Here is a 25,693-nt window from a genome sequence, read left to right on the forward strand (position 1 = left end):
AAATACAGAGATTTCCATTTCTGACTTCTGTCTGAAATTTACAGTTACCTGGCTATCTCTGTCCAAACTGGAACAAGGAGGCAGCCAATGAAGTAAGAGGAAAGTCAGAGCTTTTAAAGCCTTTGGATCAGCATAACAACCATGTGATTAGTATTTAGAAAGCCAGCAATGCCACTCTACATATTTGGAAAAGCAGATTTATTTACCCGATCCTCCACTCCTGCAGGCTCCTCTGGACTGCTAGACTGGTCCTTGCAGCCTCTTCTTTCCTATGCTGCAGCAGTCTAAGGTCCTTTTACATCATTAAGACCGATGCAGAAACCATAGCCCTACATTGGATGTGAGGACACCAAAGGACAGTCTACCACCTAAGCCAGGGGAACAGAGGATGGGGTAAGTAAAAATGCTTTCACTGTGCCCCATAGACTAAAGGAGCAATTAACCCTTACAGTGTGGGCGCAGCTCCAATGCAAGGGAGAATTTATAGGTTTCCTGGAGTTCGGCTTTAAGGGTTTCTTCAAATCTCTGGCTTTATATACTGGGAGGGGTTGCTTAAAATGTAGCTCTGGTTCTTATTATGAATGTATATACTGTGTGTGTAAAATATATAATATACCCTTGTCCCTAGGGTTATGAATAGGGTTACAGGTAAATTTAGTTGTGCTGGGTGGTAGCCAGCCTGGCTAATTTGTAGTGTTTAGTGATTACATGACTTCTGTTTAATTCCATTCAATTGTGTTTTTGTCAGTAGGTGGCACTGTTGCCTTTGACATTAGTATGATGAGCTACAGTACATTTTCAGTTATGGATAAACATACTTTTCTCAGCCAATCTGCTATGAATGCTGGGAAAAGCTATTTAATGGAAGGTGATCAGGTTTAGTGTTCCCGCCCAGGGCTTTGGCCTGGGTGGATGTGTGTACAGTTCCTGGCTACTAGGCCTTAAGCCTGAGACCTATCCAGGTGGCTACCGGCTGCTAGGCCTGTCCAAGGCCTATCCGGGTGTTCAAGTTTATGCAGAGAAAAGATCTGGAAACGATTCTAGAGGGATGGAGTTTTAAGGAAGTACCAGAGGTGACTCTTCATGTAGCTGGAGGCTATGAAATAGCTGGGAGGACTTTAAGAGAGAACTCATCCAAGGGAATCAGTGTATGAAGCTGTGACTAAAGTTCCGTTACTATAGGAGACAGCCTATCCCATACCTCCCAACTTTTGAACTTCAGAATGAGAAACACTTGAGGAAGGAAGTAACCTTGCATAGCGCGCTGCGGCAAATGTGGGCGTGGTCAAACTTTTGACAGTGGGAGGAGCTTAATGGGCATCATTAAACAAAACTTGGGCTTCCTTGTATCTATAAAATATGCTTTTATTATTGTTCCACAAGCAAGAGTCTCATGGATACATACATACCCCAGCACATTCATTTAAAAAAAAGGATAAAAGAATGCAGTGTTTGGAGTGCATTACGTACAAAGTGCAGGGTTGTAGGATGAGCTATATACAGAGTGCAGGGTTGTAGGATGAGCTATGTACAGAGTGCAGGGTTGTAGGATGAGCTATGTACAGAGTGCAGGGTTCTGGCATGAGCTGCGTACAGAGTGCAGGGTTCTGGCATGAGCTGCGTACAGAGTGCAGGGTTCTGGCATGAGCTGCGTACAGAGTGCAGGGTTCTGGCATGAGCTGCGTACAGAGTGCAGGGTTCTGGCATGAGCTGCGTACAGAGTGCAGGGTTCTGGCATGAGCTGCGTACAGAGTGCAGGGTTCTGGCATGAGCTGCGTACAGAGTGCAGGGTTCTGGCATGAGCTGCGTACAGAGTGCAGGGTTCTGGCATGAGCTGCGTACAGAGTGCAGGGTTCTGGCATGAGCTGCGTACAGAGTGCAGGGTTCTGGCATGAGCTGCGTACAGAGTGCAGGGTTCTGGCATGAGCTGCGTACAGAGTGCAGGGTTCTGGCATGAGCTGCGTACAGAGTGCAGGGTTCTGGCATGAGCTGCGTACAGAGTGCAGGGTTCTGGCATGAGCTGCGTACAGAGTGCAGGGTTCTGGCATGAGCTGCGTACAGAGTGCAGGGTTCTGGCATGAGCTGCGTGCAGGGTTCTGGCATGAGCTGCGTGCAGGGTTCTGGCATGAGCTGCGTGCAGGGTTCTGGCATGAGCTGCGTGCAGGGTTCTGGCATGAGCTGCGTGCAGGGTTCTGGCATGAGCTGCGTGCAGAGTGCAGGGTTCTGAGATGAGATATATACAGGGTCCAGGGATCTGGGATGAGCTATATACAGGGTCCAGGGATCTGGGATGAGCTATATACAGGGTCCAGGGATCTGGGATGAGCTATATACAGGGTCCAGGGATCTGGGATGAGCTATATACAGGGTCCAGGGATCTGGGATGAGCTATATACAGGGTCCAGGGATCTGGGATGAGCTATATACAGGGTCCAGGGATCTGGGATGAGCTATATACAGGGTCCAGGGATCTGGGATGAGCTATATACAGGGTCCAGGGATCTGGGATGAGCTATATACAGGGTCCAGGGATCTGGGATGAGCTATATACAGGGTCCAGGGATCTGAGATGAGCTATATACAGGGTTCTGGGATGAGCTATATACAGGGTGCGGGGTTCTGAGACGAGCTATATACAGGGTGCAGCAGAGGTGTAATTAGAACCTTCAGGGGCCCTGGTGCAAGAAACCATGAAGGGCCCCCCGACCTCCAACCTGGGCCATTCCCTTGAGCCCAGAGCCCTTCCCACTGATCCCATCACCCTTCATGGTCCCACAGCAGATTGGGCCCGGCCATGGTGGCAGAAGGCCAGGGCCTAGTTGCAAGTGCAACCTTTGCTGGTAGTTCCGCCAGTGGTGTCAGTGTGGACTGTGAATGGTGTCAGTCAGTAGGGCAGTGGACATGGTCAGTAGAGCAGTGGAAGTGGTCAGTATGGCAGAGAAAATGGTCAGTAGGGCAGTGGACGTGGTCAGTAGGGCAGTGGACGTGGTCAGTAGGGCAGTGGACGTGGTCAGTAGGGCAGTAGACATAATCAGCAGGGCAGTGGACAGGATCAGTAGTTTTTTTTTTTTTTTTTTTTTTTTATTATTTTTTACCATTATATTTTATCCATTGTTTTTTTTTTAGAGTTTTTGATGGGAGTTGGTGGCAGTGGAGGGCAGTATGATGGGGTGGAGGGCAGTATGATGGGAAGGGGTGTCAGTGGAGGGCAGAATGATGGGAGGGGTGGCAGTGGAAGGCAGTATGTTGGGGGCGGAGGCAGTGGAAGGCATTCTGATGGGAGGGGAGGCAGCGGAGGGCAGTATGATGGGGTGGAGGGCAGTATGATGGGAGAGGAGGTAGTGGAGGGCAGTATGATGGGAGGAGGCGGTAGTGGAGGGCAGTATCATGGGAGGGGGGTTAGTGCAGGGCAGTATGATGGGAGGGATGGTAGTGGAGGGCAATATAATGGGAGGGGGTTTAGTGGAGGGCAGTATGATGGGAGGGAGAGCAGTATGATGGGAAGGGTGGTAGTTGAGGGCAGTATGATGGGAAGGGTGGTAGTGGAGGGCAGTATGATGGGAGGGGTGGTAGTGGAGGGCAGTATAATGGGAGGGGGGTTAGTGGAGGGCAGTATAATAGGAGGGGTGGCAGTGGAGGGCAGTATAATTGGAGGGGGGCAGTATGATGGGTGGGGGTGGCAGTGAAAGGCAGTATAATGGGGGGGTTAGTGGAGGGCAGTATAATAGGAGGGGGGGGCAGTATGATGGGAAATGGGGCAGTATGATGGGAGGGGTGGTAGTAGAGGGCAGTATATTGGGGGGGGTAGTGGAGGGCAGTAAAATGGGAGGGGGGCAGTATAATGGGGGGGTAGTGGAGGGCAGTATGGGGGGACTGTACAGCATGACTGGAGAGGGGCAGTGTATGGGAGGGAGCAGAGTGACCATGAGTGTACTCCGAGTCAGGGCAGTGCAGGGAGCATTTCTCCTACCTTTATTCCAGCGCAGGAACAGCCTTCGGGAAGACCCGGAGTCAGGGGCGGAGCCGGGGGCGGAGCTTAGGCGCGAGGAGGAATCCTCCTTTGGCTAAATGCTGGGGCTCCACTCAGGGAAGACTCGGGGGCGGAGTCAGGGGCGGGGCCGGGGTGGAGCTTAGGCGCGAAGAGGACTCCTCCTTTGGCTAAATGCTGGGGCTCCATTCTCCTTGTCGTGACGTCACTGGTTGTTAGACGCCAGGCGGGCCATGCCTAGCAACCAGTTGTTTTGGCAGGGAGCCAGGCTGTGTCTGGGGGTGAAATGAAGCGGTCTCGGCCAAATCTAGTACAGCGGCCAGTGAGGGACAGCGGAAATGCGGCGGCAATTTTTAGGGGGGCATCAGATCGACCAGTGGGGCAATTCCGGGACATTGTATTGTCCCGGAATGAAGGTGCCCGGGACGCGGGACAGACCTCCCACAGCGGGACTTTCACGGGCAATCCGGGACGGTTGGGAGGTATGGCCTATCCTACAAAGTACAGATGTGCTGGTTCAGCTTAAAGGCTGTTTTTTTCTGTACTGCTGTCTATCTCGCCTATTTTTGTCTAAGGAATTTGCCAATCTGCCTGTTGCTGATAGTTATTAAGGGTGTCCTGTGCCCTAATCCCCTCTCTCCCACATTTTTCCTGTTCTGAGAAATAAACTTCTCTATTGTTTAAAGCATAAAAGTGACTGGCACCCAATTTTTTTTCTTGTTCATCACCCACCATGCCCACAAACCTGCACCCTGAGAATGTATGTCAGCCATCCCTACCCCTGGTAGTCACCATCAGGCATGCAGAAAATCAGGGTAGGCGCTACACACTATATTGTAAAAAGTATTGGGACGCCTGCCTTTACATGCACATGAACTTTAATGGTATCCCAGTCTTAGTCCATAGGGTTCAATATTGATTTGGCCCACCCTTTGCAGCTATAATGGCTTCAACTCTTCTGGGAAGGCTGTCCACAAGGTTTAGAAGTGTGTCTATGGGAATGTTTGACCATTCTTCCAGAAGCGCATTTGTCAGGTCAGGCACTGATGTGGACGAGAAGGCCTGGCTCACAGTCTCTGCTCTAATTCATCCCAAAGGTGTTCTATTGGGTTGAGATCAGGACACTGTGCAGGCCAGTCAAGTTCCTCCACCCCAAACTCGCTCATCCTTGTCTTTATGGACCTTGCTTTGTGCACTGGTGTGCAGTCATGATGGAACAGGAAGGGCCATCCCCAAACTGTTCCCACAAAGTTTTAGAGCATGAAATTGTTCAAAATGTCTTGGTATGCTGACGCCTTAAGAGTTCCCTTCACTGTAACTAAGGGGCCAAGCCCAAGCCCTGAAAAACAACCCCACACCATAATCCCCCCCCCCCCCCCTCCACGAAATGATTTGGACCAGTGCACAAAGCAAGGTCCATAAAGACTTGGATGGGTGAAAATTTTGGAGTGTGTCTGTGGAGATTTGTGCCCATTTGTGAGATCAGGTACTGATGTTGGATAAGCTTTTGAGTGATGTTCCAACTAATCCAAAAGGTGTTCAGTAGGGTTGAGATTAGGGCTTTGTGCAGGCCACACAGTTCCTCCACCCCAAATTTGTCATATCATGTCTTTATGGAGCTGGTTTTGTGTACAAGGGCGCAGACATGCAGAAAATTGTTGCCACAAGGTTAGTAGCAAAAACAATACCCCTCACTGGAAACCAGATCTCCATAGTTCGATGGAGTATCCTTTTCCTTTTGGCCATATTTTTTTTATATTTGTATTATGAGAGATGTAGCTGTTGCCATGAATGCGATTGCTTGTCTGTCCAGGGTAGCCTAAAGGTGCCCAGAGAGGATGGCAGTGGGACTCCCTCTGCCGTTCCTAGCAGACCTATATTAATTTGGCTGCAGGTGGTAGGTGTCTGCCTCATAAAATAGATATGAGATCGACTGTCATGCCAGTGGGCAACTTGAGCATGGAGGACATACATTTTCTGGAGGTCACAGCAAATGGTGCAGTCCAACTGGACCTAAAGAGTAAGGTCTAACCAAGTTTGTTGTCCTGTCAGGTGAAATTGTCCTTCAGACACTATGATAAGTAAGGCTGAATGTAACCTTAAAGAGTAACTGTACATAGACTAGCACATTAGCCAGTAAGGTTTATCTGCAAGTATCCAGTCTACTCAAGCTTTATAACAAGAAGGGCATCTTGATAATATCCTCTTGATAACAGTGGCATTTAGTAAAACTAAAGGGAAGGAATGTGGCAGCACAGTAATATAGTGGTTAGCACTTATGCCTTACAGCTCTGGGGTTGTTGGTTTGAATTCCAAGCAGGATACTAGCTGTATGGAGTTTGTATGTTCTCCCTGTACTTGCCTGGGTTTCCTTTGGGTACCCCCTCCAAAAGCCAAGCTAATAGGTTAATTGGTTATCATCCAAATTGTACTTCTCTGTGTGTGCTGGTCTACAAATCGCAGTTGCAGCCTCCAGCGGTAGACCCTGGTAACACTCCTTTTTAGTGACTAATGTAGATTGAATTATTGTAATGTAAATTTCAGGCATGGCGCTGCAGAAAAAGTAAGGTTCTGAGGTTAGACATGCACCAAAAATCACATTGCGGTCATGGTAGAACAGGAGGAAGGTTGGGTATAAGAGATGCGACTAGCAGCCAATAAGGTTTTAGCTTTACTCCCTGTTCCAAAAAGATGCTGTTGAATGACGACATGTCTTAAGTGAGAAAGTCCAAATAGGGATTTTCACCATACAATTTGATGCTATTTTCATTCAACAGATATGTAAATACATATGTAAGGGTGGCTGCACGGTCAACATTTAACACTAAATAATGTTCTTCAGTCCTTCTGTGACTAACATTGCAAATTTTCTAAGGCCAATTATTTACAGTAAACTCCCAGAAACCTTTATCTGAGGTGTGTTTTTTTTCCACTGGATGTTCAGAATTGATGGGCACCAGTCACTTTAGTAGATTTTTACAATAGAAAAAAGTTTTTTGGACATGGCAATATGGAAAAGAAGGTGAGGTTTGGGTCAGAATATCCCCAAGTAAACTGGATTTCATACTCTAGGCCTCAGTTTCTTTAGGTCTTTCTCTAACGTTTCCCATTGTTACCTTCTGGATCACTGACTGCACTGGCTAGAATCCTGCAAAGCTCTGGCTTCTTGCCAGTTGAGGTTCAAGTGGTATCCTAATCTCTACTCCCAAGGCAGGACTGCACAGAAAGGTTTCTGTGTATAACTTCCCACTTAATTATTCCTCACCCTATCTGACTTAGAGTGCATGCACCTGGGAGAGAAGAGAACAGGAACTGCCTTGGATATTTATTACTTTTCCCAGCATACTTCAGTAGATTCCCCATGCCCACTGAGTGACCAGGCTAGCAAATCCATAACACAAAATCATGTCTCTCTGGCACACCCTGCTGGGTGCATACAAAACATATAGCAGATAAAATACCGGTACATTTTATACTTAAAAAAAGAAGTATGGCCAAAGCTTTTTTTGGCCATTCTACTCTTGCGGGTCACAGGAGTGCACTTATTAGCCCTCCATTGGTTGACATCACAGAGCCACTCCAGTTTCTGGATGTTTCCCAACAATAATGTCGGTATCTACCCATATACATGATTGTCAGCTGGCTCAGCCTCTCACCACGCCACTAAGAGCCTGAGCCAGCTGCTTCCACCACAGTCCGGTGTTCTATTGAATAGTGTCCTCCGTTGAAAAGTGCCCGCGCATGCGCAGAATGGAAGGGCACACCAGCTGATTTCCTGATCAGCTGGCGTGACGTCACCATAGCGCATGCGCACATCGTAGGTGCCATTTTTCACGGATACCATGTCTGTGTTGCGGGACGGGTTTGGTGTGTTAAACGGCGGGTTTTGCCTGTGTCTAAGGGTGGGTTGCAACGCAGACAAAACCCGCCCTTTAACACAGCCACAACCCGCCCTGCAACAGCGAGGCTCAATCTGACAACTACGGTCTCCCTCCGCTCTTTGCATAGCTTTCAATTGTGGCCATCAAATGGTATCTCCCGTCCAAAAATGCCTCCTACGATGTGTGCATGCGTCATGGTGACGTCACTCCAGCTGATCGGGAAATCAGCTGGAGTGCCCTTCCGTACACCGTATGCGCAGGCACTTTTTAGCGAAGGGCACTATTCGATAGAACACTGGCACTTCAGCGTGCACTGGAGGAGCAGAGCACAAAGCGGTGACTGACAGTCACCGTTTTGTGCTCAGAGCAGACTTGAGAACTGAGTGATCAGTGGTCCTGTGATTGCTAAGTTCACAGGCTGCAGGATCACACCGATGCTCTAGCCATATCGGTGAGTATGTGTTTTCATTTTTATTTTTTTTAAGCTTCTAGCACTTCTCCTGTAAAGAAACACTCCTGATCATGTTTGGTTTCGCTGACTACAGCCCACTGCTGACTACAGAATTCCCAAAAATACTAAAAGGAATTTGGCAAAAATACTAATCCCTACACTTACATAGGTACAACTATGAAATTCTTACGACTTTAAAATGATGTGAGGCTGTATTAGTAAACTTGATTGACTTCATTGGATATCATTTAGGAGCCAATGTGTTGAAAGGGTACACTGATTATTTAGATGCTCCTTTGTCTTTTAGAAGATAGTGTTCCTTATCTGTGTAATTTTTCCAATCTTGACAGATTCTCCCAGTTCACTTCTCTTAGTTTAATTGCTTGCTTTCAGCTAGGGCCATGTCTTCCATTTTTGATTAATTTGTAGACAGATTTTCCACCAATGTTTTTTTTTTTTTTTTTAAGTTGAGCAAAATGTCCTTGCTTATTCTTGCTTTTATTACTTCTCTTGTATTATATGGCTTGTCTATAACTTTCGCAAAGATTGTAACCGGCTCTCTATGGAGCCCGTTCACACGTCTCCGCAGCGGCTCCAATGCAAATTGCACAAGAGTAATGTGCGTCTTTTGATCCATTTCAGGTCCGAATTCAGACCAAAATTCGGGCTGAAATCGGACCTGAAACAGTTAATGGAGACGCACCGGACTCCTGCTGTGAGCTGCTGCCTTCTCAAGTGTGAACCCAGCCTAAGGAGTAGGAAGGTCTTTGCAAGTGTCTATGATTGTTCAATCATTTTATCTGCTCATGAACTGTAATGGAAACAAGGGTTGTAAATTTACTGACAGTTACTAAAAATCAGTGATTTTTTTTTACAACTATCAGTAAATATCAGGGGCTGATAATTTGTCATGCTATGTTGACTTTTTAAGTGTAAACCATGCAAATTACTTGGTATGGGCATTGCCAGTGTTTTCCATATCATGTTTATACTGTTGAAATATTGATTGGTTGGTTTTCAATAGGAGTTCTGTCATTTTTCAGGTTGTCAGTAAAAAATGTGCTCCATCAGTAAATTTTCCAGGTTTTGTCAGTAACAAATGCTGCAGGAGGTTGGCAACCTTGATGGTAACTGATGGGTGTTGGTTGTTTGTTTGTAGCAATTGTTACTTTCTCATGTGGTTTATCTCCAGCCTGTCACTTAACACAGAAGCCAGAAGAGAAAGTTTTCTATACTGCTCACTTCCTCCATCGGCTTCTGTGTGCTAACGCTGGCACCCAGTGCACCTGCCCCACATCTGTTGATGAGTTTCCCAGGTCCAAACGCCACAACTGTCTGCATTTTTTTAAATTGGGGATTTCCGAGGCAGCTTCTGCTCCCACCTGGAGGATGGGGGGCGGGTGAGCTGTGGACAGGGGGGAGAGGGTGAGCTGTGAATGGGGTGGGGGGGGGATGAGTTGTGGATGGGGGGGAAGGTGAGCCCTGACCACATCCATTATTTGGCATCACTTTACTTATCTTTCCCGAGGAATGGCGGGATTAGGGTGAGAATAGTGTGAAAGAAAAAGCCATGTCCTTTGCTCAATGTATTTCCTTTCTTTTTACTCTTCCTTAGATCCCAGCTGTTGGACACTGATATGGATTATGAGCGTCCCAATGTTGAGACGATAAAGTGTGTAGTAGTTGGAGACAACGCTGTTGGAAAGACACGCCTCATCTGTGCAAGAGCATGTAATGCCACTCTTACTCAATATCAACTTCTTGCTACACATGTGCCAACTGTGTGGGCCATAGATCAATATCGTGTGTGCCAGGAGGTGAGCATACTCTGTGTGTACATGACCATGTTTAGCTAAGGATTTTGGGTAGAAGTGCTAATTCTCCTAAAAGGTTATCCCTTTTTTATTATGTTTTATATATGTTATTTTCTGGTTTAGGTATTGGAACGTTCCCGGGATGTGGTTGATGATGTCAGTGTGTCCCTCAGGCTTTGGGACACATTTGGAGACCATCATAAAGACCGGCGGTTTGCTTATGGAAGGTAGGACTGTCACATTCATGCTTGTGTAGTGCTCACCCTTGGACTCCTGTAGTGATAATCTAACTACAGGAGTCTCCAAGGGGCACAAAAAGCTGCCAGGTAATTCAACCCACCACTGGCCAGCCAATCATGAAATACCAGTTTAAATAGGATTACTTTTGTATGCCTTTTACTAATGTCCCCTGCTCATACACTTCGATTTATCTCCCTTGTTTTAGGTCTGATGTGGTCGTTCTCTGTTTCTCAATTGCTAACCCCAATTCCCTCCAGCATGTACAAACTATGTGGTACCCAGAAATAAAGCACTTCTGTCCCCGTGCCCCTGTTATTTTGGTTGGATGTCAGTTGGACCTGCGCTACGCCGATTTGGAAGCTGTGAATCGCGCTCGCCGCCCTTTAGCCAGGTGTGTTTATGTCCCTTTGCCTGCAATTTATTTAGCATTGGTATTATTTTAATAGGGCAATAGTTTTCAACCTCAGTGCCAGTATCCAGAGGAAGCAATTTCAGTACAGGAGAGCAGCCTGTACAACTGTGCAAGACTGAATGTAAAGCGGAAGGTTTGCTTTAAAACTTCTTTTACTTGTCAAAAATGATCTTTCTATGTTATTATCACTATTCTAGTGTTACTTCTCTAATGCAGTTCAGTAGAACTGAAGGCAAAAGTTTTTTTGGGCATATTTGTTCCATTGTGGGGATTTTCCTTCACTTCTTGTCCCATAGCCACAACAAGAAATCCCTACAAATTGAGGAAAATCCCTGGGAGTCACCAAGGTCCCTAACAAACGAAATTTTCATTCTATTCTTGTGTGATATTACTGATCACTCCTCCTGAATACACTAGTTGCCTAGCTTTCATGCTAAATCTGGAAAAGGTGTGTCCTCTTGCTTATTTAAACTAATTTATTGCTCAACTGCTTCTAACATTTGTTTTTTCTTTGTAACAGGCCAATCCGCGCTCAGGAGATTCTTCCACCTGAGAAAGGTCGGGAAGTAGCCAAAGAGCTGGGCATTCCATACTATGAAACTAGTGTGGTTGCTCAGTGTGGCATCAAGGAGGTTTTTGATAATGCCATCCGATCAGCACTTATCTCCCGCCGCCATTTACAATTTTGGAAGTCACATTTACGAACTGTGCGTAAACCTCTACCACAGGCTCCTTTTCTTCCTCCACGGCCTCCTCCACCCGTTATTGTTGTTCCAGATCCCCCAGCACAAAGTGAGGATCATCCTGGGCACCTTCTGGAGGAGGCATCTTGTGCTGATGTGGTGCTGGTGGTCCAAGAAAGGATTCGTATTTATGCCCACCGCATCTACCTCTCCACTGCTTCCTCTAAATTTTGTGACCTTTTCCTCATGGAAGATGGAGACCCACCTGCCCAAGCCAGGGACCCCCTTCTACGTGCCTCCAGCTTTGACGCTTGTGAGGCTTCAGGAGAAACTGAGGGAGGTGGAATGAGAACCTCAGCCAGTGATGGCACATTGGGCAGGGAAGGGGACAGAGACTTATCAGGATGGAGCAGGGCCTTTGAAAGCATACGAAGTGGTGTTCTGGAAGAGCCACCTGGTTACAGGGCCAGAAGAGTGACTGTTGTAAAGATGGACAGCTCAGTGAGGTCTGGACCTTTCAGAGCAGTCCTTAAATATTTATACACTGGGCGACTGGATGAACGGGAAAAAGAGCTTATGGAAGTTGCCCATATTGCAGAACTGCTGGAGGTGTTTGACCTGCGAATGATGGTGGCAAACATTCTGAATAGAGAGGCCTTCATGAACCAAGAAATCACCAGGGCTTTCCATGTCAGGAGGAGCAATCGCATTAAGGAGTGTCTAGCAAAGGGGATCTTCTCTGGTGAGTTGATGAACATAGAATAGCTTGATAGAGATTATGGCTGCACTGTGTGGGTTAGGCATAGACAGTTGTGCAGTTAGCATTGATATAAAATGGCAGTTGCCAAATACCAATGTCTTTTGCAGGATCGCAGGCAGATTTGTGTTTGTGCGCAACACAAGACACTTTTGGACAACTATTTTTAGAGATAAAGATCAGATGGACAGGCTTGATAACTTTATTCAATCACAACACTTTTTCCCTGAGGGAAGCTGGCATCAAGAGGGGCTGTCTACTCTACCCTCCTTCCCACTGTGTTGACTCAAGCTAGTGTATAAATTCATGGCATAAGCAGGCTGTAGACCAGGGGTGAGCAATGTGTGGCTCTGGAGCCTTTTGATGTGGCCTGCGACCTCAAACCAGGGAAGCACTTGCCTATGTTCTGGGATGGCAGGTCGGCAAGCCCTGATCATGATCAACAGCCGTCCCAAAGCATCAGAGTACATGATGCCAGTGCCAGCAGAGGAAGCAGGCAGCCATAGAGGGAGCAGGAAGCCACATAACCGATGCTTCCTCTGTAGCACTGGCTCCTGTCTCTGGTGAAGTGAAGAGGAAAAGGTTAGTGTATTAAACTTCACATACACTGCACTTTTGCTAGGGAATATTAGCACTTAGAAAAAGGGGTCATTAGGCTACTTCTACATCTTTAATGTCCCAAGGGTTTCGTGCATTCTCTGAAAGTGCATCAAAATTCCTAAGTTTTGGTGCGCTTTCAGAATGGGTACCAGGCCCACAAAATGTAATAGGTGTCCATTGCAAAGCACAGCTACCTTGCAGGAAAGCCGCAGGTGCACTGCACTGCACCCGCATTGTGAGTAAACCGCAGTGCATGAATGTGAAAGCAGCCTTACAGGGGGCTCAGGACAGTAGGGGCTTGTGTACCAAATCACTTAAGTGGCCTTCACTCTTCAAAAGGTTGAGCACCACGTTCTGTTAAAAGAAAAAAAAAAAAAGGTTGAGCACCACTGCTGTAGAATAATCTCAGATCCTGCTTTCACTTAAATTCCACACTTTCAGGTGTTAACTGCATGCATAAAATAACCTGATACTGCTGAATCTATGCTCAGATAAGCTACATTTTGTAATTAGTGATTAATGTGTGCAACATCAAGAGTTACTACCTCCTTCTAACTTTCTACTATGAATAGAGAAATGGTAATAAAACCCGCTGATTTTACAAGGCTTGTAACTTGACACAATTAGAAAAAGTTAAGGCAAACTATGTTCAGAAGTGTTTGGCAGCTTTATAATCCAAAGCTTCTTATTCTTTTAACACAGGAGCTTTTACAAGCAACACTGAGAAATCTGCCATTAAAATTTCAGACTTAGGGGCATATTAGTAAAGCACCAAATGTTTGTCTCTTTATTATTTTGCCATAGTTATAAGTTAATCGCATTCACTGCCAGCACCTTGGCTAGATCAGGTTGCTTTGACTTGATATCTAGGTTTCCCATTGTTCAATGGATAATGTCTTGTAAGCTTTAATATACTAAAAAGGGACTGCATTCTGCTCACATAATTTGTAATAAAAACATCTTTGCCATTCTGAAGCTTCTCTCCAACCACTTTGTATATTTATTTTATATATACTGTGATTCTGTACTTGCTAAATATGCTGCAGAAATCTCCCTCCACTGAGTCTGGCTGCAACCATTTTAACTGTGGGCAGCTGAAGCTGCTGCCTGTTCACTTGCTGGATTTACACAGACACACAGAGGCACACTCCCAGCTCTGCAGCTCTCATTGGCCCTCGTATGATTCATCTCCCTCCCTGCCTGGCAAACTTTCATGAGCGTGAGAGAGAGCTGTGCATATCATAAGCCTAGGCTTTTTACCAGACAAGAAACAGGAAGTGGGCTGTATAAGGTATTTACTGAAAGAAAAAAAATGTTTTACTATCCAAAGTTAAAACAACAAGAGCAGAGGATTTAATAGATGGAAAGATAAAAAAATGACTGAAGGTCCGCTTTAAATGTGACATGTGTACAGTTATAATATGGCAACTGTAGCAGCTGTTAGGTCTGACTTATTTTTGTATATCTTTTTAGCGAGCAGTTTATAGAGCACAGTGCTTGTTCTGCGTCATTTGCCCCCCTGTATCACCTGTAATACCTGGCTGATTCTGCCAGTTTCTACCCTCCCCTTGGAGCGAATTGCACAGAGGTCCTAAGCATCTTTGGCTCCTTTTCAGGTCCAGATTCAGGCAAAAATTCAGGCCTGATTCGTCCCTGAAACAGAGAACATGGACGCACCGAACCCCTGCTGTCAGCTGCATCTGTTGTCTGTGTGAACCCAGCCTAATGCCGCGTACACACGATCGAGATTTTGGTCGGAAAAAGATGTGATGGCTTTTCCGACGGGATTCTGCTCAATCTTGCCTTGCATACACACGATCACACAAAAGTTCGCTGAACTTTCGACCGTCAAGAACGCGGTGAGGTACAACACTACGACGAGCCGAGAAAATGAAGTTCAATGCTTCCGAGCATGCATTGAATTGTTTCCGAGCATGCGTAGGAATTTTGCGCGTTGGAATTGCTACAGACGATCGCATTTTCGGATAGGAACTTTTTCCGACTGAAAAATTGAGAACATGTTCTCAATCTTTTGCTGGCTGGAATTCGGCCAGCAAAAGTTCGATGAAGCATACACACGGTCGCATTTTCCGACCAAAAGCTCTCATCGGTCTTTTGCTAGCCGAATTTCCAATCGTGTGTACGTTCGTGTGTATTACTAGAACTATAGACAAATCCTTTTTTCTTTTTCATTTTGGATAGAGTAATAGGGCGTACACACGGTCGGACTTTGTTCGGACATTCCGACAACAAAATCCTAGGATTTTTTCCGACGGATGTTGGCTCAAACTTGTCTTGCATACACACGGTCACACAAAGTTGTCGGAAAATCCGATCATTTTGAACGCGGTGACATAAAACACGTACGTCGGGACTATAAACGGGGCAGTGGCCAATAGCTTTCATTTCTTTATTTATTCTGAGCATGCGTGGCACTTTGTCCGTCGGATTTGTGTACACACGATCGGAATTTCCAACAACGGATTTTGTTGTCGGAAAATTTTATCTCCTGCTCTCAAACTTTGTGTGTCAGAAAATCCGATGGAAAATGTCCGATGGAGCCTACACACGGTCGGAATTTCCGACCACACGCTCCGATCGGACATTTTCCATCGGAAAATCCGACCGTGTGTACGGGGCATAAGGGTTATACTCCTGTCAGATTTTTTTTTTTTTCACCATCTGTGTCCCATTGCAAAGATTTACTATCACTTCCTTTTCTCATAGCCAAACAGGAAGTGAAAGGAAATCCCTGCAAATTAAGGGAATTCCCTGGGGAACCCCAGGTCACCAGAACTAGTATCCCTGTTGGAAGATTGTCCCTCTTCTTTTAATTTCACTTTCAATGATAATGATAAATAGGACAAATAGAGGGTGGATCTCCTTAACAGGGACACAGCAATAAAAACTGACAGCTGTTCTAATCCCTCCCCACTCTAAACGAAAAAAAAAAAAAACGTTTTGCCTTTTAGTTATACTTTTACCTTTCCATTCAGAAATGTGCTGCATTGCTAACTGTGTCCCCACTGGGGAGATACTCCTTGTTTCAAGTCCTGGTGACACAACAGTCTTTACACAGTGCCAACACAGCACAGAATTGTGACAAATGTTTTTTGGCTTCTTCATTTTGTCCAAAGCTTGAAAATATTTTGTCTGGAGTTCGACCTAAATCTCTAACATTCTAATTTGCATTCATCTCCTGTTCCTGACACGGGAAATCCATAACTGACAATAGCAGGCAAGATATAGGCAAGATAATGTGTCCTCCACATTTAGTAATTAATATGCATCCACCAAAAATGCTGATGTGTAAAGTATACATAATACACATACATGGGAGATGGCCTATGCTACCAATCTATATACAGTAAAACCTTGGATTGCGAGCATAATTCGTTCCAGAAACATGCTTGTAATCCAAAGCACTTGTATAGCAAAGCGATTTTCTCCATAAGAAATAATGGAAACTCAAATGATTACCTCCACAACCATTTATTCATAGGTCCTTCAGTTTATAGTCCATATAAAAAGATTATAGCAATGTGACCAGGTTGTGTAACCATAAAATGTCCATCCACAAATGGAATCCTCCACAAGGGGATTAGAAGCAAAATCCAGCAGGAGCTACAAAGTATAAAAGAGAAGAGAGGTGCCTCTAAGTGTAGCAATATGTTGCTAAATGTTGTACCTTCATTAAATGTAACCATATTGCTACACTTTGAGGCGCCTCTCTCCTCTTTTATACTCAGTTGTGATGTGACGCTACTTTTATATCAAGACATCGCTTGTATATCAAGTCAAAATTTATTTAAAAATTTTGCTTGTCTTGCAAAACGTTCTCAAACCAAGTTACTCTCAAATCAAAGTTTTACTGTATTACTTCTGAAAGACAATCAGGAGTTTCTGGTGTCTTCTGGGAAACTTTTTTAAAAGCATGTTCTTTGCTAATAAATTGGCTACTCGCATGCTCATGGATAGCCCTAAATATCTTGCATCTGCCGAGAGCAGGGGACTCCAAACATTCTGAACAAAGAGCGAGTTTACTGACCTTCAGACTTTAGGGGAAGCGACTGTGGCCAGTGGGAGTAGAAGATGTCCTAACATCAGTAGGAGTAAACAATGCCCCACCTCTGGAAGGAATTGTGCCACCTTATTGGTGTCAGTAGAAGGAATTGTGCCCCCTCGTTGGTGCCAGTGAAAGGAATGTTGCCCCTTCATTGGTGTTAGTGAAAGGAACAGATGATGCCCCACAAATGGTGTCTTTTGACAGGAATTATGCTCAGTTGTTGGTGTCAGTGGTTTGAATAGTGCTCCAAAGGCTTGATAAAGGCAAGTAACGGGGCCCCAGGACGAAGGTTGACTTTTATTAGCTTAGAACATCTCATGCTTTATAATAGAGGTGGTCATATGGGGCTCATCTGAATAAATATAGTCAGGGATAAGAGTACATATCCCAATAATAATGTAGTTAATTTTTCTCCCCATAGTGTCACTCCATTGGCCGCGGCATCAGCAGGACTTTGCTCATCATACTTTAAATTGACCAGGGAGTACAGTGCATATTTGTCATGCATTTTATGTATTGCAATTGCTATATGATTCATCTTACCTCAAATTCAGGCTGAAAAATAAATATAGGCTTTTTTTTTTTTTTTTTTAGTTTTGTGTAATATTTTCTCCTTACTTAGAAAAAAAAATAAATTCCTTCCATTCTCCTTTTCTGTCTACTGATCCTTTCTTCCATTCATCAGATGTCACTTTCGTGTTGGATGACGGAAGTATAAAGGCCCACAAGCCTCTCCTGATCTCTGGCTGTGACTGGATGGCAGCCATGTTTGGGGGCCCCTTTTTGGAGAGCAGCACGGCTGAGGTGAGCGTCTGTAAAGCTGTGGATTATATTCATGCCAAGAGGAAGATGATTTTATTTGGAAGATGTTTGATTTATGTCTGGTAAAGGGTGTGTCAGAGATGGAGAAAGGAATCCAGGTGGGGCAGGGTTAATGCAGTTCATAAAACACAAAAGAAGAGTGTAAAGCCGCCCTAGTGTAACTCGGCTTTAATATGGTAAAGTTAAAAACACTACAATGGTCAAACTCACATTGTGTGAAGATAGATACAGCATAAGGATTCCACTGTGGCCTATGACCACCTCAAGATCCCGACAGGGGAAGGGGGAGCCGTGGATGGTCAACCTAGCTGCCCAGATCCTGGCAGCACATCCGAGGCTCTCCACCACCACGCTTGACGTGCAGATCCTAATGCACATGCATCCGGTCCAGCCGGCACTGCTCTTCGAGAACACACAAAGCCACATGAGCAGGATACAGGAGGGAAGAGAGTGAGGACGTCACACCATTGCCATGACAATGCGTTTCGGAGGCATGGCCTCCTTCCTCAGGTCAAGGTTGTCACAGTTCATTAAGGAGACTGCCTATTTATTATTACAGGTATTAATATAGCACCAATAATTTACACAGCACTTTACATGTTTATTATATATTCACTTCAGTACCTGCCCTCCAGGAGCAGATAATCTAAGGTCCCTAACTCACATTCATACATACACATACTAGGGCCAATTTAGAGAGACACCACTTACCTTACTATGCCTACCAGCATGTCTTTGGAAACCCATGCAGGCACAGGGAGAACATGTAAACTCTATACAGGTAGCACCATTGTTGGGATTTGAACTAGCCAGGCAGGAGTGCTAGCCACTGTGCTGGCTTATAATCGTATTTTTCATTTCAAGATGCACTAAATATTTTCCATTAATGAAAGGTCTGGACTACAGGCAGGCCAGTTAAGCACCTGGACTCTTCTACTACGAAGCCATGCTGTTGTCATAGATGCAGTATGCAGTTTAGCAATGTGCTGAGAACACCTCCCCCTCATATCTTTTCCATAACATAGGGGGAAGGGTTTCTGTAGTGCTTAGAGATAGCTGGGAATTACATAAGGGATAACATAGCTCCCAACTGTCCCTGATTTTGAGGGACTGTCCCTGATTTGGAACAATGTCCCTCATTCCTCCTCATTTGTCCCTCATATTGGTCTGATCTATATAGTTGTATATAAAATGCCTTTTTATTTTTCAAAAAGTGTTTTCCAGCGCTAAACCTTTCATCCAATTTTTAAATTGTTGCATTTGTAAATTTCAAAAGCCAGTATAAAGGAATAGTAGTGGTAAAAAAAACACTTGTGGGTTTAACTAATGATTTTTTTGTATTATTCACCTTTTTATAGGTGTCCCTCGTTTCCATCCCAAAACGTTGGGAGGTATTGTGATAAGAATGCAGTACAGGCAGTGAGCACAAAGTTATCTACTCATAAGTTATCTGGCAAGATCAACGGTCATTATTGCACATATTGAACAAATATAACAAAACAATGATGACATAACAAAGTTTGCTGTGAGGGTTTCCATATCTTTAACAATTTCCATACAGGGCATTTTCACCCCCTTCCTGCCCAGGCCAATTTTCAGCTTTCAGCGCTGTAACATTTTGAATGACAGTTGCGAGGTCATGCAACACTGTACCCAAAGGAAATGTTTATCTTTTTTTTCCCCACAAATAGAGCTTTCTTTTGGTGGTATTTGATCACCTCTGCATTTTTTATTTTTTGCGCTATAAACAAAAAAAAGCAACAATTTTGAAAAAAATCATTTTTTACTTTTTGCTATAATAAATATCCAAATTTACAAACAAATAAATAAAATTTTTTCCAGTTTAGGCTGATATGTATTCTTCTACGTATTTTTGGTAAACATATTTTTGGTTTGCGCAAAAGTTATAGCGCCTACAAAATAGGGGATAGATTTATGGCATTTTTATTATAAATTTTTTTTTTTTTACTAGTAATGGAGGCAATCCTGTGATTTTTTTTTTTTTTATCGTGACTGCGACATTGCGGCGGACACATCAGACACTTTTGACACTATTATGGGACCAGTAGCATTTATAGAGCGATCAGTGCTATTAGCGATCAAGGGGTTAACTGTGTTACCTAGGGAGTGATTCTAACTGTGGGGGGAGGGGACTGACGAGGGGAAGGGACTGATCAGTGTTCCTATATACTAGGAACACATGATCTGTCTCCTCTCCCCTGACAGGACGTGGATTTGTGTGTTTACACACACAGATCCACATTCCTGTTCTGTCACCAGCAATCGCGGGTGACAAGGCGGCGCGAGCGCGCCCCCTATACTGCCGGGATGTCAAGGACGTCATATTACCACCCGGAGGGACAGAGTGTTCTTGCAGAAGTCATATGACAATGGGCAGGTAAGGAAGTGGTTGAGTATAGGCCTACTGTAAATGTCAATCTACAGTGTGATTGTATACATGATATACTGTACATGTTTTTTAACAACATACACTATGTTACCAAACGTATTGGGATGCCTGCCTTTACACGCGCATGAACTTTAATGGCATCCCAGTTTTAGTCCGTAGGGTTCAATATTGAGTTGGCCCACCCTTGGCAACTATAACAGTTTCAACTCTTCTGGGAAGGCTGTCCACAAGGTTTAGGAGTGTGTCTATGGGAATGTTTGACCATTCTTCCAGAAGCACATTTGTGAGGTCAGGCACTGATGTTGGATGAAAAAGTCTGGCTCGCAGTCTCTGCTGGAATGTTCTATTGGGTTGAGAACAGGACTCTGTGCAGGACAGTCAAGTTCCTCCACCCCAAAACTCGCTCATCCATGTCTTTATGGACCTTGCTTTGTGCACTGGTACGCAGTCATGTTGGAACAGGAAGGAGCCATCCCCAAACTGATCCCACAAAGTTGGGAGCATGAAATTGTCCAAAATGTCTTGGTATGCTGATGCCTTAAAGTGGTTGTAAAGTCAGAAGGTTTTATATCTTACTGCATTCTATGCATTAAGATAAAAAACCTTCTGTGTGCAGCAGCCGGCCCAGCCCCCCCCCCAAATACTTACCTGAGCCCCATCTCTGTCCAGCGATGTCCACGAATGCCTCAGTCATCCAGGACTCTCCTCCTGATTGGCTGAGACACAGCAGCGGCGCCATTGGCTCCTGATGCTTTCAATCAAAGTCAGTTAGCCAATCAGGAAAGAGAGGGGGTGGGGCCAAACTGGGGCTCCATGTCTGAATAGGCACAGGGAGCGGTGACTCAGCTTGGGTGCCCCCATAGCAAGCTGCTTGCTGTGGGGGCACTTGACAGGAGAGAGGGGCCAGGAGCACAGAAGAGGGACCTGAGAAGAGGATCTGGGCTGCTCTGTGAAAAACCACTGCACAGGGCAGGTAAGTATAACATGTTTGTTATTTTTAGAGAAAGAGGAAAAAAAAACGAGACTTTACAATCACTTTAAGAGTTCCCTTCATTAGAACTAAGGGGCCAAGCCAAACCCCTCAAAAACAACCCCACACCATAATCCCCCCTCCACCAAATGATTTGGACCAGTGCACAAAGCAAAGTCCTTAACCACTTCCTGACCGGCGCACGCCGATGTACGTCGGCAGAATGGCACGGCTGGGCAAATGGGTGTACCTGTAAATCCCATTTGAATTCCCCAGCATAGCGTGCGCGCTGGCCGGGAGCTCCGTGAGTCGGGTCGCAGGTCCCGCGGACTCGATCGCCACGGGGAAACCCGTGATCGCCTCACAAAGAGGACGAACGGGGAGATGCTGATGTAAAAAAGCATCTCCCCGTTCTGCCTAGTGACAGTCTCACTGATCTCTGCTCCCTGTCATCGGAGCAGAGATCAGTGACGTGTCACAGCTAGCCCATCCCCCCCTACAGTTAGAAAACACTCCCTAGTACTGACTTAACCCCTCCCCGCCCCCTAGTGGTTAACCCCTTCACTGCCAGTGTCATTTACACAGGAATCAATGCATTTTTATAGCACTGATTGCTGTATAAATGACAATGGTCCCAAAAAGGTGTCAAAAATGTCCGATGTGTCCGCCATAATATGGCAGTCACAATAAAAATCGCTGATCACCGCCATTACTAGTAAAAAAAAAAATTTTTTTTTTTTTACCAAAAATATGTAGAAGAATAGGTATTGGCCTAAATTGAGGAAAAAAATGTTTTTTTTTTTTTTGGGGGGGGATATTTATTATAGCAAAAAGTAAAAAATAATGCGTTTTTCTCAAAATTGTCACTATTTTTTTGTTTAGAGCGCAAAAAATAAAAACCGCAGAGATGATCAAATACCACCAAAAGAAAGCTCTATTTGTGGGGAAAAAAAGGACATCAATTATGTTTGGGTACATCATCGCACGACCGCGCAATTGTCAGTTAAAGTGACGCAGTCACGAATCGCAAAAAGTGCTCTGGTCAGGAAGGGGGTAAATTCTTCCGGGGCTGAAGCGGTTAAAGACACAGATGAGCGAGTTTGGGGTGGAGGAACTTGACTGGCCTGCACAGAGTTCTGACCTCAACCCGATAGAACACCTTAGGGATGAATTAGAGTGGAGACTGCGAGCCAGGCCTTCTCGTCCAACATCAGTGCCTGACCTCACAAATGTGCTTCTGGAAGAATGGTCAAACATTCCCATAGACACACTCCTAAACCTTGTGGACAATCTTCCCAGAAGAGTTGAAGCTGTTATAGCTGCAAAGGGTGGGCCAACTCAGTATTGAACCCTACGGACTAAGACTGGGATACCATTAAATGTGCGTGTAAAGGCAGGCGTCCCAATACTTTTGGTAATATAGTGTATATGGCTATTTTGGTCTGGGTAGATTGCTTCTTGTTCTTTTATTAAACAAGGCTGTTCTGCATCTGCAGGTGGTGCTCCCCTATACCTCTAAGGCCAGTATGCGTGCAGTGCTTGAGTATCTCTACACTGGGCAGTTCACCGCAGGACCTGATCTTGACCCACTGGACCTCGTCATACTGGCAAACAGGCTTTGCCTGCCACATTTAGTGGCTCTGACCGGTAAATATTGTGCTTATGATGAGTAACGTTAAGGACCTGTTCAAGTCTAGGCAGTCCATTGCAATGTGTTTAATGCTCATCATTTTGCATGTTTATATGTGTTGCATTAGGGCAGCCGATTCAGCTTAATGGGCTGCTAAGGTACCAAAATGGACCAAAAATTGGACAAGCACCAATTTTTCCAATTCTAAATATGATCAATTCAGTTCATTAAATGTAAACACTTCTGTATGAGTAATTTCAAGCTGCTTGGGAGGGGCAAAAATGCGTTAAAATAAATCTCTAGGCTCTATGCCAGGCTGCAGGAGGCAGCCAGTTAAGACCTGCTTGCAAAATCGATATAAAATCAGACTTCTGTTTTGCATCCAGTAACTTTGAAAATGTCTGAATCATAGGTCACACAGTAACCACATGATTGTTTTTAGGTCCTTCAACAGAGGTAAAAATGTATGATATGTTTCTTATCAGCATTACCGGTTGTGTGAAATATTAATCTTTAGACCGAGTAAAAGGCAAACAGCCAACAGCAATGCCAGCTATACCCAAATAGACTTTTTTACATCGGCCAGCAGACTAAAAAAATATCGAACAAATTCCTCCTTCCATGCTGAAGCTGGCTATACACTGATCAAAATTCGGCCATTTCGGCAGGGATTGGACGAATTTCAATTGGTGTGTGGCCGTCCCCACTCAACGGGTCCGTCTATCAGTATATGATGCCCTGACAGAGACACACAAAAAGGTGGATAGAGGAATCTGTTTTATTTCATACAGCCCACTGGCCGAACAGAAAAAAAACAAAAATGAATCATCTATGACCAACTTTACAATGCGGATAAAAGCGGGGCTATTGTGTTCTGACAGTCATCACCACCAGCTGTTGAAAAATCTAAACAGTGGCTGCACCTGATTGGATGCAGCCTCTGTTTGGCTGACAATTTTCCACCCAGAATTAGGAAAATGCTCAGTTTTCTATTGATGTCCCCACTGAAATCACAGAGAATCACCCTCTCTGTTTGTCATTTATTACCAAAGTCATAGTATCAAAAATTATACAGTTGTTACCAGAACAGGAAGCGAGCAGAAATCTTCTGACGTGACAGCTAAGAGAAGATTTCTACTTAATTTGTTTAGTTTTCTTCTTACTTCCTGTTGTGTCTCCGGGACATCCAGTGGGTATAGCAACAAAAACCTGTAAGAGGGCCTTTGTGATTGGCTTAAATTTGTGCCATGAGCACAAGTCGCTACCCCCGGTCCTGTCCTGCTGAGGCCGAATCCTACGCCATCTTGTGCCCCACTCCATGCCAGAGGTCTCCACATGACATTCCCGGACGTTGACCTTTACATCCCCAAAGGAAGGAATGTCCACACATAAAGTAGTTTGCTGCACTTTACTGATGGAATTTTGGAAATGACAAAACAGTCACATCACTTCCACATACATTCTGAAGTCACTTGACAATACAGTCAATCACATTTAGTAGACGGTCTGCAGGAGTCACATGAAAGCATATGCAGCCCTTTTAGCAGGTATCTCTGTGCTCTCTGTAGTCACCTCCTCCATAGGGTATTTTCTCCCAGGACCCTCAAGGGGAGTAACCTCACTCAGGGAACTTTTGGCCTTGCCTAAAATTGCCTTTTGCAATCTGCCTTAGCCCTATCTCCATAAGGGACAGAAAGTCTATAGCTGGCTCTTCTTGGGTGCATGTCTGCTCCTCCCCGACCTCCTGCCCTGTTCAGGACCTACACACACTGTTTACATCCACATAGGTGTGGGGTGTTTAGCACCCATGCCCCAAGTGTTGCTAAGGCTCCTCACAACCTGGTTTATAACTGGGCACTGACTCACTCATAACATCACTGAAGGGGGGGGCTCGACCTAAAAGAGGCCCCGGTAACAGATGACACTGTCTGCTGTGACCAGATATTGTTCTGCCACCGAGCCACCTAGACTACCTAACTGCACCTGCCTACAAACCTGGCAGGTGTTTTAACCCTTCTTTACTCTATAAAAAAAATGCTTTGACTTAAATTAATGTATAACTAAAGGCAAAACTTTTGTTTTTAGTTTTGGATAGAGTGGAGAGGGATTATAATACTTGTCAGTTTTTATTGCTGTCTATGCCCCCATTAGGGAGATTCACCCTTTCTATTTGTCCTGTTTAACATTATCAGTGAAAGTGAAAGTAAGAGAGAATCCCAAATTCTGGGTTGTCCCCTGAAAAGTAATAGAGCGGAAATTTTCCAATGGGGACACTAGTTCTGGTGACCTGGGGTCCCCAAAGAATTCCCCTAATTTGTAGAGATTGCCTCTCACTTCATGTTCAGCTATGGGACAGGAAGTGAAGGGAAATCTCCACAATGAAACACAGATGGTGAAGAAAAATCTAACAGGGGTTATAACCCATCCTTGCTCTACCCAAAATAAAAAAAAGTTTTGCCTATAGTTCTAATTTAAGCTTTGTTCAATAAGGTGCTGGCAACCGTACTACATGCATGAGGAATGTATTTTGGTGTCTGTAGCTGCCCCCAGCTTCGTGCAGGCAACCCATGGAAGTGGATACAGACGCAGCGCCTACATGGACACAGCCAACTATCAAAATTTGACAGCTGTGCAGGAAGGAGTGCATGGCCCCAAACATACTGTCTTGGGGGCAGATACAGGCACCATACTTTTTTAACTGATTATTTATTGTTGTCAGTATTGGAATTTTCTGGTCTGATCTTATGTATGGTTCTTCTGTAACAGAGAAACACACGGTGTCGATGATGACGGACGCCTCTCTGAATAACAAGGACATAGATGGAGACGCTCTTATGTTACTGGAGGCTGCCCAGGTAAATGACTGCATGTTCTAGGCCAGCTTCTCATAGTGTGACTATACAGCTGACTCATGGCTTCTTCTACTCAGATCTCCACCAGCATAATGTACACTGACCTCCTCCTTACCC

General features: G+C 44.9%; 1 protein-coding gene across 5 annotated transcripts in view; it reads left to right on the forward strand.

Moving 5' to 3' along the window:
• Window positions 1-25,693, forward strand: part of RHOBTB2 (Rho related BTB domain containing 2) — a 79,874-nt gene that overhangs the window by 44,654 nt on the left and 9,527 nt on the right. For 4 of the 5 annotated variants that reach the window (XM_073622302.1, XM_073622300.1, XM_073622301.1 and 1 more), the window contains 7 exons: window positions 9,936-10,137; window positions 10,258-10,361; window positions 10,580-10,765; window positions 11,307-12,211; window positions 17,578-17,696; window positions 22,591-22,741; window positions 25,491-25,579. In XM_073622302.1, coding sequence (XP_073478403.1) covers window positions 9,936-10,137; window positions 10,258-10,361; window positions 10,580-10,765; window positions 11,307-12,211; window positions 17,578-17,696; window positions 22,591-22,741; window positions 25,491-25,579 — 1,756 coding nt within the window. Of the gene's footprint in view, window positions 1-226; window positions 394-9,935; window positions 10,138-10,257; window positions 10,362-10,579; window positions 10,766-11,306; window positions 12,212-17,577; window positions 17,697-22,590; window positions 22,742-25,490; window positions 25,580-25,693 lie in introns of all 5 variants that reach the window. The other variant, XM_073622299.1, reaches the window with a different exon arrangement.

The sequence above is a fragment of the Aquarana catesbeiana genome, linkage group LG03, assembly GCF_042186555.1.
Source record: "Aquarana catesbeiana isolate 2022-GZ linkage group LG03, ASM4218655v1, whole genome shotgun sequence".
NCBI classification, from domain to species: Eukaryota; Metazoa; Chordata; class Amphibia; order Anura; family Ranidae; genus Aquarana; species Aquarana catesbeiana.